The 13,760-nt window shown below is 44.4% G+C and overlaps 1 protein-coding gene across 6 annotated transcripts in view; it reads right to left on the bottom strand.

The window, feature by feature from the left end:
• The window catches only part of tiam2a (TIAM Rac1 associated GEF 2a), a 163,651-nt gene that overhangs the window by 21,567 nt on the left and 128,324 nt on the right, over nt 1-13,760 (bottom strand). For all 6 annotated transcript variants that reach the window (XM_084045663.1, XM_084045662.1, XM_084045666.1 and 3 more), the window contains one exon: nt 2,040-2,294. In XM_084045663.1, the coding sequence (XP_083901789.1) occupies nt 2,040-2,294 (255 nt within the window). The remainder of the gene's footprint in view (nt 1-2,039; nt 2,295-13,760) is intronic.

Here is a 13,760-nt window from a genome sequence, read left to right as displayed (position 1 = left end):
TGGTTGTTTTTGTCTCTGCTAGTGTGAACATTATGCTACAGTCACTGGCCGCCGCAACAAACACGACTCACCCTCGATACACATCATCAGCTGCAGCAGCATGCGACACAGACTGGTGACTGGGAGATACGCAGGAGAAAAGATGTGACCGAGAGAAAGGGAGAGTGATGGAGCGTTGTGGGCATTCAAAAAAAGGAAATGAAGGTAGTGAACCACACAGAGAGAGAGATGCAGTGATGCAGGGAATGTGCGTGTGTGTGTGTGTGTGTGTGTGTGTGTGTGTGTGTGTGTGTGTGTGTCTGTGTGTCCGCGTGCGTACGTGTGTGCTTGCGTGCGTGCGTCTGCTGCAGTAGTGTGAAGGATAATCAGACGTGCCTGACAGGCATTAACCCATTGAGACCTGAAGCCGATTCTACATGTCTCCTAAATCTCAACAGTTTTCTGAAAAACGTATGTTTCTATATCAGTGGTGCTCAATCTTTTTCATGTCAAGGACCCCCAATGTGATATGTATTTGCCCGCGGACCCCCATCAAAATATCTTGTTCCAGGGACCCCCCAGAAGCAAAGATTTGAGTTAAAAATGTTCGCTTTAAAAATTTATATATATTCAAAGATTTGCACACATTTTCACGATTTTTCAAAAATAGCAGATCTACAAGCTCATAGCGCGGCACCGAGTGCCGCGCTATGAGCTTGTATATCTGCTATTTTTGAATAGCCCAAAGTGTAAAATAATGCTTTTTTAGCTCAAATCTAAAAATGAGACAGTTCCAGGTCTCAATGGGTTAAGAGAAATGAGGGGGCGATGGTTAAGAGGAGTCGTTTAGCGCTCGCCGGGGAAGGAAGAGGTTGCATCATGGGTGATTTGAACTTATGGGCTGACTAAACGGTTAAGGCTAGGAGGGAGATAAACTACACGGAGCGTACAGATGGTTGGGGTTGGTAGGGGGGCAGCATCTCTCCATCCATGCCAGCCCTATATATTTTTGTTTTTCATTCATTCCCCTAAATCTCTCCTCCTATTGTGCTATAATAAAAAAAAGCATAAGGGGGGACTGCTATGGTGCATACTGCTTTTTTTGACAGCAGAACAATGGCTTACACTGGACAGCAGAGAACGTGTTCTATATCGTCTCTGTCGGGTGGAAACCTCATACGTCCAAAACTGTTACTTTTCAGGATTCAAATTCAAAAGTAGCGAAAGTAGCATATCTACAAGCTCAAAACGCGTCGCTTCGAGCCGCGTTTCAAGCTTGTGGATCTGCTACTTTTGATGCTTTTGTGTGACGCCGTAGTATGATCAAGTAGATGTTCATTTACGAAAATAATATATTTTTTCTATATGGACATACAAGGTTTCTGCCCGACAGCGATGATAATATACCGTAGATGGTGTGGAGGGGAGGAGGGGTTCATAGTGTGTGGGAACGTGGAATACAGAGACATGAAATGGGACAGCGGCGCCTTAAGGGGCCGTGTCCACAGAGAACGCCTTTGGCACTGCCAGTCTCCCATGTATTTTCACGATAAAGACGCGCAGGGTGTGCGCTCCTCTTCCCAGCGCCGACCATCGCTTCAGCGCTCTCGACACCACTGCTTTTTCTTTGTTTTTGGTGCGGCGCCTTGGAGCACTTTAAGCTGGAAAACGGTTCAACTTTTGGAAAGGAGCGCCGGTCATTTGATCCTCCTGACTGTATGTGACAAGCCGGCCACAACCAGACGTCGATTGAGTGAGTAGACAGTGTCACTTGTTGATTGTTGTTTTTATTGCATTTGCTTTTTAATTTCGGCTTTATTTAAGCAGGTAAAACCCAACTCAGACCCAGGTGCCATGTTTACAAACAAATCCTATAATCATAAAAAAAAAATCATACAATCCAATCATAAACTTTTACCACATGAACCCTAGTATCCCTATTCTGGCCGTGTCATAATAGTATTGACGTACGAACAAATTATTAAAGTGTTTAATGAACAACGTAACGGACAAACTCTAATCTAGAGCTGGACCTCTGAAATGCCCTCCACGGATCTCACCTTGACGTAGGACTTCTCGGTGTCCACCAGCTCTTGGATGACCTTGCGTAGCCTCTCGGTGGCGCTCATGTGCCTGGGACACTGCCTGAGGAGCGTGGAGGAGTCCCCCACTCCCGCTGCAGCGGCCGACCTCTGACCCTGCTGCTGCTGCTGCTGGCCCCCCGTGGAGTCCTTGGCGGTCCCCTCCATCAGACCTCCAGAGCCTGACGCCGAATCCTGGAAGGACTGGTACAGAGTGCACACTGTGTCCACACTCTGTGGAGGGTGGAGAGAGATAGAGATGGACAGGGAGAGAGAGAGAGAGGAAGAGAGAAGGAGAAGGATAATTAAAACCACGTCCTCTTTAGTATTCTCAAATGTAATGTCCTTTATAGCGAGGAGACTTAACCACTTAAACCCCAGCATCTGTATTGTGAGGAAAGCTTTCGCAGGAAAATAGCAGATCGACAAGCTCAGAGAGAGAGAGAGAGACACAGAGAGAGGGAGAGACAGAGAGAGATGGAGAGAGAGACAGAGAGAGAGAAAGAGACAGACAGAGAGAGGGAGAGATAGAGATGGAGAGAGACAGAGAGAGAGAAAGAGACAGACAGAGAGAGGGAGAGAGAGAGAGATGGAGAGAGAGACAGAGAGAGAAAGAGACAGACAGACAGAGAGAGGGAGAGACAGAGAGAGATGGAGAGAGACAGAGAGAGAGAAAGAGGAGAGAGCGAGACAGAGAGAGAGAGAGAAAGAGGAGAGAGAAAGGAAGAGAGTTGAAAAAAAAGATAATTAGTTGAGGAAAACGACAACTTACTGTAATAACAAGTCATCGCTGCTGTCACACAGAAACCTTACTGCAACGCGTTGCGGGCTTGCAGATAGGCAAATTCTGCTACTTGTGCACAGTCATAGAATTATCTATAGGGCAGTCATTTATGAACAAACTATGGCTTCTACCCTACAACGGCAACATAAAACATCTCCTCTACATCACAACACGCGTGCGTTTGTTCGCCCACACACACACACACACACACACACACAGGCATTCATTCATTAAATACATTCTTTAGTTTCTAGGCGAAACGGAGGGAGGTGGAGAGCTTTTCCTCCCTCAGTCGAAACAAATCCATAACTGATGTGCAACCAGTGAGATGGTGTAGCTGCGTGTGCATTAAATGACTACATACTGTATCTATACAACGCTAGCGTGCATATAGGGGGGGAACGACGCACACGTTCCCCTGGGTATGCGCTTAACGAGCATTATGGAGAATTACATGTGTGCGCTGCTGTATGCTAATTGGCCTCACATCAAAGGGGTTTCATTGTACATGTGAAAGATTAGCCTCGCCATATCCCGGCAGATAGAATTAACGGCACATTCATCCATGTGTGTTGTTGTGTGCAGGGCGTGATGGACAGACAGTTTGTGCAGCTTTGTAGAGAAATTGCGTTCCAGTCAATTTGTCACAGTGGGGTATCGACGACGCCGGGGGGGGTCTTGTGTAATGGAATGGTGTCAAAGTTTGACTTACTGCTCTGCGGTTATTATTACGTTAAAAGTCACACTACGACCAGGGTTGGATTGCGTTGCTGTCGGGCAGAAACCTCTCATCTCCAGCATCATAAAAAAAGTATCAAAAGTAGAAGATCCACAAGCCTGAAACGCAACTTGTGGATCTGCTACTTTTGTGATCGGAGTTTTATGGACCGTTTTGTCTGTGTGAAAGTAGTGCTAAAGTAGCGCACGTAGCCGATCTACGAGCTCACAACGCGATGCGACCCATTGTGAGCTCGTAGGTCGGCTGTTTTCAGCGAATGACATCGGCATAATGACAAAGCCTAAATCTGGCTTTACATGTTGCCAGTGCCTCGTCAAGTTCCATGGGGATTATCAGACTTTGAGACTTCCATTTGTATTCATCAATAACCCATATAAGATGTTTACTGCCTAGTACAGTACGTCAGTGTGTGCTATACAGTAGGCTGAGACAAAGTCTACTACAGACTATACAATTTAGGCATGTACTGTAGCAGACGCTCTTAATCCAGAGAGATTTACAGTAAACAAGGTAAACACAAGGTACTACATTAAATGCATAGAGATAGTAATCATAGGTAAACCAATAACCTATCATCTGTCTAATCTGTACATTGAAACCTTATAAACTATAAGATGCCAGGTCAACAAATTAACCTGGCATCTGTCTAAATAACATGCCATCTAAATGACATATTGACCTTTGCATAAGCCTGCAACAAGTACGTCTATGAACCTGACAGGCCGTCTGACAACAACATTATAATCATCATCAACATTTGACAAAACAAGGGCAGCAGCAGCAGGGACTAGAATGCACAAGCCGTATACTAGTTGAGTTAATCATTGATATAGAATAGTGGTTCTCAACCAGTGGTCCGGGGACCACCAGGGGTCCTTCAGGGGGGTTCCAGGTGGTCCCCAGTTAAATGATGGAGAGTTGGTAACCAAATGAACCCTTATAGATCTTTAACTCTTGAGAGCGTAAAATGAAACCAAATGGACCCTTACGGGTCCATTTGGTTTCCTTTTACACTGTCAAGAGTTAAATTATTGTTAAACATCTGCATTACTTAATTTACAAGAACTCGACATAATTACAGAATGTAGAAGAATTGTTATTTTGATCAGCGTTTGCCTGTTATCTCTCCTATTGGTACCAACATCAATACAGCATGGAATTGTGAACAAAATCGTATGCAACGATAACAAAATATTCTAAGTCTTGGGTCTGAGAGAATAAATCTCATTAAACGGCTCAAATGCCGAATAAATAATGGACCTTGAAAAGGGTTGAAAGCCACTGATATAGAAGAATGGCAGCGTGATGATGACTCAGGCTCTGCTGCAGTCCAGGTACAGAACAGTATAAATGGCATATTGCGGTACGGCCGGCCACAGCTGAGAAGCCACAGTAATAACAGGTTCCAATCTGCTACACAGCAACAACGCAGCGCTGTGCACTGTGCCAGCTGCTCGGTGTCACCACACTGCCGGCATGTACATTTGTGTGTGTGCGCGCGTGCGTGAAAAGTAGCAGGCCCGCGAGCTCGAAAAAACGTGGCACTAAGTGACGCGCTTTAAGCTTGTAGATCTGCTACTTTTGACAATGTTTTAATTTAAATCTGAACAGTAACAGTTCTTGGACATATGAGGTTTCCACCCGACAGAGACGGCATACTTGTATTGTATAATTTGAGAAGTAGACATTGTGAGAACAATTTTCCTGGTTGTCACGAGAACAAAAGAAAGCAGCGACCGACCGGGCCGACCTCTGTACCAATCAAAACTCTGTGCAGGTCTCCCACAGAGTTTATTGCAAGATTTTTTGGTCGTCTGACCTTCTTCAGGCATCATGCCTGAAGAATGCCTGCAGTGTGACGTGTTGTGAGCTTGTAGATCAGCAATTGTCAGTGAGCAACCAAGCATAACTCAGGCTTCAGGGTTAGGGGTTAAAATGGCAAAGAAAATGGTACAAATAATGGCAGTACTTTGCCCTGTATCTATGTGTGTGTGTGTGGGGGGGGGGGGGGGGGGGGGTACATAAATACTGCGTGTGCAAGCACCCAAAAGTGCTCAGCACCCAATATTGCATAGCAACACCCTTAAATCAATACACCCTTCATTTTGACACACATCGATACACACACACAAACGCTTGAGGGAGTGAATGAAAACATGCCTGAGTCATTCAATCTGATGCCCCCCCCCCCCCCCCCCCCATCTCCTTGAGAGGCCACAGAACAATCAGAGCTTCCATTAATATGCTAGCAACTCATCAGCTAGCTCATTACAGTATGGTCACTCCAGAGACACGGCGCCAAAACTGATCATGTGGGTGAGAGAGAGAGAGAGAGGGAGACACCAAGAGACTGAGACAGAGACAGAGAGAGACCGAGAGAGACAGACCCAGAGAGAAACAGACAGACAGACCGACAGACAGACAGACAGACAGACAGCGAGAGAGAGACCGAAAGAGACCAAAACAGACAGAGACCACGAGACAGAGATTGAGAGACAACGAGACAGAGACACCAGTCACCACAGTGGGGTCTCAAATTGAGGGCTGCTAATTAGAACGAGACTTAAGGTCTCCTCCTGCACTGAGGATAGATTAGCACGCTCACTGGGACAGTACCACACACACACCATTTCTCTAAAGACCACATTCTTTACCACATTACACACACACACGCCAATGTCTACACTTGCACGCGCACAACAACAGGTTTGTATTAATATACTTGTGAGGACATCAACATTTTAGGACAACGATTTTATGAATGCCATTTAAGATATATATATATATATATATATATATATATATATATATATATATATATATATATATATATATATATATATAGGCATCCCAGTGTGAGCTTGTAGTTCGGCAATTTTTGGGTGCACTACACCAGCGAGCAACTACTGTAATCAGGTATAACCCTAAACCTAACCTCTAAATATAAACATGAATCTTTTTCTAATTGTAAACCTTTTTTTACATTTTTTTTTACCATAAAACCACCATTTCTCTTGTGAAAATGTCTAAAAGTTTGTTATAGTTGTGGGGGCATTTGGCTCTCACAAGTACAGTATTAGAACACACACACACACACACACACACACACACACACACACACACACACTGTAACGGTTTCCTCAATTAGCTGCTTTAGGGTGCCAGGTAGGCGTGTACCTACCAGAGAGCAGTTAGTCTCTCCTTTAGTTGTATAGCCAGGTGGTGTCAAGGAAAGCGAACAAAGGACTCAATAAAAAATAAAGAACCCTTAAATTGTTTTGGAACAGCCGTGTATTGGTAAACCAGGGATGGGTTACAACAAATTGCATTAAGGAAATAACAAAAATCATCAACCCCAAAACAAAATAAATGCAATCAAATGTATTTTCAAATTCAGAGACCCGAGGTTACAAATGGGGGTTATTAATGCAAGTCACCACACCTGAAATAAGCAACTCAATAGTCCTTTTTCATACACAAAATAATGTGGTCCAAACACAGTTCAGTACAAAACAAAACAAAAATCCTCTTGCTGTCTGTAATTTCAAAGTCCTCTTGCTGTCATTCAAGTGTTTTGAAATTATTCCTCTTGCTGTCAGTGAAGCTTTTCAATCCTCAAGTGTACTTTATATTGTTCTGTGTTACCTTGGAGTTGAATTCCAAACATGGTCACTCCAGACACAGAAAGAATCCTGAATGGACTCCTCTTCTCCAAACAATTCCCCTCCTCAGTTCTCACTTCTCCTCCCTGGATTCAAGCGCAGTGGAGGTGAGGTTGAAACTCTGCAGGCCTGCTTGTGCAGTTTAGTGAACTGTCTTTCGCGAAGTTGAAGTGAATAACTTTGCTCCAACTCGAGCCACTTCAGGTAAAATAAAAATAAACCGGATAAGAATGCTGGACAACCGTCCTTGGGTGCTGCTGCCAGCATACAAACTGAAAATCACCCACTCAATCACACACCTGTGGCAATTTGAGTACTGAGCAGGGAGATTGCCAGGTGTCAATCATTGTAAATTGTGACTCTGGCCGTCACAACACACACACAAAAGCACAATCAGTGAGTCAAGGTTCACACACTAACATGCACTAAGGGCTGATTTACAGTATATAAACAAGCCGATCTACAAGCCCCACAACGCATCACACAACACCGGCATGCATCACGGCACATATAATTCAGGCATAACTCCACACTGTTGTGGGTTGAAGGATATCAGGTTGACACATTCATCACATATTCTGTCAGCAGCGTCAGACAAGACGGCATGAGGCAGCCCTCAGACTGATAACTAATATCACACTTTGTTTCAGCTTCAGGTGCCCAGGGTTTTTGCGTGTGTGTGTGTGTGTGTGTGTGTGTGTGTGTGTGTGTGTGTGTGTGTGTGTGTGTGTGTGTGTGTGTGTGTGTGTGTGTGTGTGTGTGTGTGTGTGTGTGTGTGTGTGTGAGAGAGAGAGAGAGAGCAGTATGTGAAAATTGCACATTGCTGCTTGTGCTTCTCGTCACATACTCACAGACACACTGCAGATTAGGGCCTTGAGGTCAACATTGTCGAGAAATATGACTGCAGAGCCACACATGCTGCCATTGTTAAAGGTTATTATAAAGTATGTTTTATTTTTTATTATCCATGTTTTAGATTCCTAGTTCTTAACTTGTATCATTTAATATTTTGGTATCTTTTGGGACCTTGAATCACTGAATTATTGAGGACCAAAATAATACAGTGATTTATTGTGTGTAATTATTGGTATACATACATTTATTTTGGATTATTGGCATCGGTTATTGTCAGCCATTTCTTTGTGTATTGTATTCATATCTACCCGTGCAATTTTTGTTTACCAAGCCTAAAAAAACACAATTAAAACGCTAATCGCAATTATGTGTATGACAATATAATCGTCAAGTAAAATGTCACAATGGCGACAGAGCCCAAGGAGACGTACAGCACACAACCACTGGCTGTCAGGGAGAAGAGCTCTAACAGAGACACCTCTAACAGAGCTCCCTGGCCAAAGAAGATCTCCATCATGTTTTAACCCATTAAGACCTGAGGCGATTCTTTAAAAAAATCCAACAGTTTTTTGAAAAAAAATCTAAAAAAAAAAAAATCAAGATTTTTCAATAATAACAGATCTACAAGCTATTTTTGAATAGCCAAAGACATCTAAAGTGACACAGATGCGTTCCAGGTATCAATGGGTTAAGGTGGACACCTGCATGGCAGTGAGAATAGATGAGGTTTTAACAGACAGGCAGGAGATAAATGGACACAGAGAGAGACAGACCCACACACACACACACACACACAGTCATGACTCAGAAACTCAGATAACGATCCCACCAATGCGGCCTGACAGCTCTACCAAAACATCCAATTAAGGGCTGAGGACAGGAGGCGAGCGCAGGCGGGAAAAGGCGCCCCGGAGCGCCCCGGTCTGTCGAAAGGATCCGACAGGATTGGCACCTTGCATCCCTGAAATCCCTTACCCGGGGTTGTTTATTTTGGTCCCCCCCCCCCCACCGAGGCGCTCAACAGCAGCAGTTGAGTGTGAATTCACCTCGAAACGGCCTTCTAACCCTTCAGCCGATTTAGACAAGAATTCTGTACGTGACAAGAAAAAAGAGAGAAACTCTCAAATGTCCAGACTCTGGTCATAGGGAGCTCCACAGATCTTTTGGCTAAAAAACATGGGGATGAATGCATTCTACTATTCTGACATCAAACGGTGCGACTCCCTATCCTCAACCAAAAAAAACACCATCAAAGAGCACCTGTCTGCAATTTTACAACAGGATCTAGTCTTCGAGCTTTGCCACCAGAGAGGTCCCAACCCCTCATACAAAGCACCTGGATTCCAACGTGATACATACAGTAAGGGAGATTCACGATTAACCCATTAAAACCGGGAACGCATCTGTGTAACCACTTAAACCAGTATTTTGTACTTTGGCTATTTAAAAATAGCAGATATACAAGCTCATAGCGCGACACCGAGTGCCGTGCTACAAGCTTGTAGATCTGCTATTTTTGAAAAATCGTGAAAATGTGTGCAAATCTTTGAATATATATATTTTTAAAGCGAACATTTGTAACTCAAATCTTTGCTTCTTGGGGTCCCTGGAAGAAAATGTTTTGAGATGGGGGTCGGCGGCCAAATACATATCATTTTGGGTTGTCCTTGACATTAAAAAGTTTGAGCACCACTGATTTTTGCAAAAAAATCACTTCAAGCTCATAGCACGGCACAGCTTGTATATCTGCTATTTTTTAATAGCCCAAAGAAAACTAACAATGACACAGATGCGTTCCCTGGTCTTAATGGGTTAAACAACATAACAATATCAAACCTACTGTACAGTATCGCCCCTTTCAGGAACACAAAATGGCAGTAATGGCGGTAAAAAACATAAATAACAGATTCATTTCCACCCATCCGTAGTAAAAGAAAACACTTTAAGATGGACCCTTCATCAATCATGTGAACTGTCCCACTCACTCACTCACTCACCGTGAACAGCAGTCTATAGAAAAGCCTCCATACGGCGGCGGCCTGACGCCGGGTCGCCCTGACCAGAGAACAGCCCTTCCTGTGCAGCCTGCCCGTCCCGCACGACGGCATGACTGACTGACTGGACCGCTGGTGCTGGTCCCACGGTGGTCCCACGCTAACCACCCAGAGAATACACTAGCTTTACTTTGCCCTCTCTCTCGGGTGATGGTGGTCAGTCAATCCCTTCTTCTTCTCCTCTCCCCCCACCCACCCCGGCCCTCTCACCCCTTTCAACCAGGTTGTCACTCTCTCTGACAACTCTCTCTCTCTCTCTCTCTCTCTCTCTCCGATCTGAGGGCGTCAAGTCTAGAGGCCGTCCTCCAGTCCTCCTGGCTGCGGGTGCTTTGGATCGAGTCATTGATCCCGTGTTTCCTCTGTTCTGGAGGCGTATGGGGGGTGAGCAGGGGGGTGGGGGGATGGGGGGGGGTTCTGTTCTGCTAATCTGCATATCAATCAGCCTGTGGACAGACTGTCCAACCGTTTTGTGCATACGGAGAGGAATTCACCCTCCAGCCCCACCCCCCTCCTGGCAACTACATGTGGCAACTCCTCAACTCTCACTCCTTATCCCTTCACTCACTCTCTCTCCCTCTCATCACCCAATCCATTCATCCATCCATCCATCCATCTTCCTTCCCCATTCCTCTCTCTCTCCTTCTCTTGTCTTGTCTTTGTGTCTCATCTCTCTTGTTCCATGTGACCTCAGTGTCATTGGACAGGGGAGGGGGGGGGGGGGTCAGAATGCAGGAGGCCTGTAGTGTTGTTGAATAGCATGGAGGTTTACAATGAGGACGGTTCTGGCCCGTTGGCTCCACACAGACAGGAATGGCTGACGCCGACACGGGAGGATCTGGGCCATGGGGGGTGTGTGTGGGGAGGGGGGGTTGGGGGGGGGTAGGGGTTGGCGTATTGATAACACTGGCAGAGGAATCTCAACTATGTCGCAGCAACTCTCACACTTGAAAATGTGACATTGTGTCTTAGTTCGCTGGGACTGAGGCGGAATGCACAGGGAATCAATAGTTGGAACTTCTCAAACTTTTTCATGTCAAGGACCCCCAAAATTATATGTATTTGGCCGGCGAACCGCATCTCAAAATGTTTTGTTCCAGGGACCCCCAGAAGTAAAGAATACATTTAAAAATGTTTGCTTTAAACAATATATTTTCAAAGATTTGCACACATTTTCGAGATTTTTCAAAAATAGCAGATCTACAAGTTCATAGCGCAAATGTGACGTTTTCTCAGGACACAAACTAGTGAAAACAGCAGATCTACAAGCTCACAACGTGTCCCTTTTATTTATTCATGAAAATTATGGAAAACAAATCTTGTGATTTTTTTCAAATCTTTTGAAATAATCTATATCTTTTTTTAAATGTAGGAAATGGAAAAAAGGAAATATTACCTTGCGACCTCAAACAATTGGTCCGCGGCCCAAAGACGGGACCCGACCCACTGTTTGGGAAACAGTGGGTCCTAATCCATCTACAGTAAGTTTCCGGGCAGAGCATCAAGCGACTTGTACAGTACCGTGCAGTCAGTCAGTATGTCTCATTTCCACACAGCCTCTCTCCCTTCATCACACATACATACATAGTCCAAGATGACAGGTATAGGATTTCTATGTCTAACGGAATCCTCAAGATATGCTCATTAATAAGTTAATTCATACAGTAAACAACCCACTTGCATTATAATGCAGGCCTGCAGCTAAATCACCCATGAATTCATCAACTCACACTCACACACACACACACACACACACACACACACACACACACACACACACACACACACACACACAACCAGCTTCATACTCAGTATTAAATTCCACATGAATCCTTTTCAGTTTCAGTTATTCTTCCGAGAGTTGGTTGTAAACACACACACACACACACACACACACACACACACACACACACACAAATAAAGCTGTCGAAATGGAAAATAAACACAGAACCCTGACCCTGTAATAGAGTTATTATGTACAGAACTCTGCCTAATTATTTATTTTGATGAAAAGCTGCTCAAATTGAAAAGGAGAAAGTCTGGTGGCGCCTCACCAGTGTAGCAACCGTTGATATAAACAAACACAACTGGGCGGCCAGTGTGTGTGTGTGTGTGTGTGTGTGTACGTGCGCATGCATGCACGCGTGTGTGTGTATGGGAAGTAAAGACGAGATAAAATATAGGTGTGTCTCTGGGGCTAGCTTCTAGCTTTACCATCCCTCATAGCAAAGAGCCCTGTCATGCTATAGAGAGAAAGAGAGAGAGAGAAAGAGAGAGAGAGAGAGGTATTCATTCAGCAGGTTTGGGGTGCTCTATAGTACCATGTTGCCAGCCTCTTTTCAAAGCTCAATAAAACCAAGACACGCTCCCATAAATCAGAGCGGAGTGGAGGGGAGGAGAGAGAGGAGTCGCCTGGCCCGTCGCGCTCCGCTCCAGCCCATTTACGGCTTTTATTATTCATTCTAAACAAATATTATTCCACCCGGGAGTCTCGGAGGACATCGGGAAGAGTGTGTGCTTTAACCCATTAAGACCGGGAACGCATCTTGTGTGTCATTTTTTGATTTCTTTGGGCTATTCAAAAAATAGCAGATCTACAAGCTCATAGCGCGGCACTGTAGATGTGCTATTTTTGAAAAATCGTGAAAGTTTGTGAAAATCTTTGAATATATATATATATACATATAGTTTTTTAAAGCCATAATTTTTAACTCAAATCTTTGCTTCTGGCGGTCGCTGGAACAACATATTTTGAGATGGGGGTCCGCCAACAAATCCACATAATTTTGGGGGTCCTTGGCATGAAAAATGTTTGAGAATCACTGATATTATAGCAACATACGTTTTTTTCTTTCAAAAAACTGTTAGAAGACATTTGAAGAATCCCCAGAAGCAAATATTTTTCACACATTTTCAAAAATTTTCTAAAATAGCAGATCTACAAGCTCATAGCTCATGAGCTTGTAGATCTGCTATTTTTGAATAGCCCAAAGAAGTCTTAAAATGACACACGGATGCGTTTTTGCCCGGTCTTAATGGGTTAATAACGAGGCAGGCCTCGGATTAAAAACCCATTCTGCTGTGTTCCCCGAGGCTATACAGAGAGAACTTCCACGCTGCCTGACTCGCAGCACAAAAGGTGTGTGGGGGGGGGGGGGGGGGGAGATATCGCCACCGCACAAATATTCTTATTACGCAAACATGAGGCCGCCCGACAACAAAACGAAGTCAATTGAAAAGGTTGAAGTACAAAAGCTAGGTAATAATAACAATAAACAGAAAACATGACCCGGTATAATATTAATAAGATCTAAGGCGGTGGTTCTCAAATTGGGTCCCCAGGGGTCCTTGGGGGGGGCGCTACATTTTTTAATACAACACCACCATCATTTTAACCACTTTATCCATATTTTATACGTTGGCTATTCAAAAATAGCAGATGTACAAGCTCACAGCGCGTCACTTTGTGCTTGCGCTGCCAGCTTGCACAACTTCTTTTCAACACAAATCTTCTCTTCTGGGCGGTCCCTGGCACAAAACATTTTCAGATGGGAGGGGGGTCCTTGACACGAAAAAGGTTTGAGAACCACTGATCTAAGGAACAGCGGC

Source organism: Gymnoscopelus microlampas (assembly GCF_963454915.1).
Source record: "Gymnoscopelus microlampas genome assembly, chromosome: 20".
Classification (NCBI taxonomy): Eukaryota; Metazoa; Chordata; class Actinopteri; order Myctophiformes; family Myctophidae; genus Gymnoscopelus; species Gymnoscopelus microlampas.
This window is presented reverse-complemented; position numbering and strand designations above follow the sequence as displayed.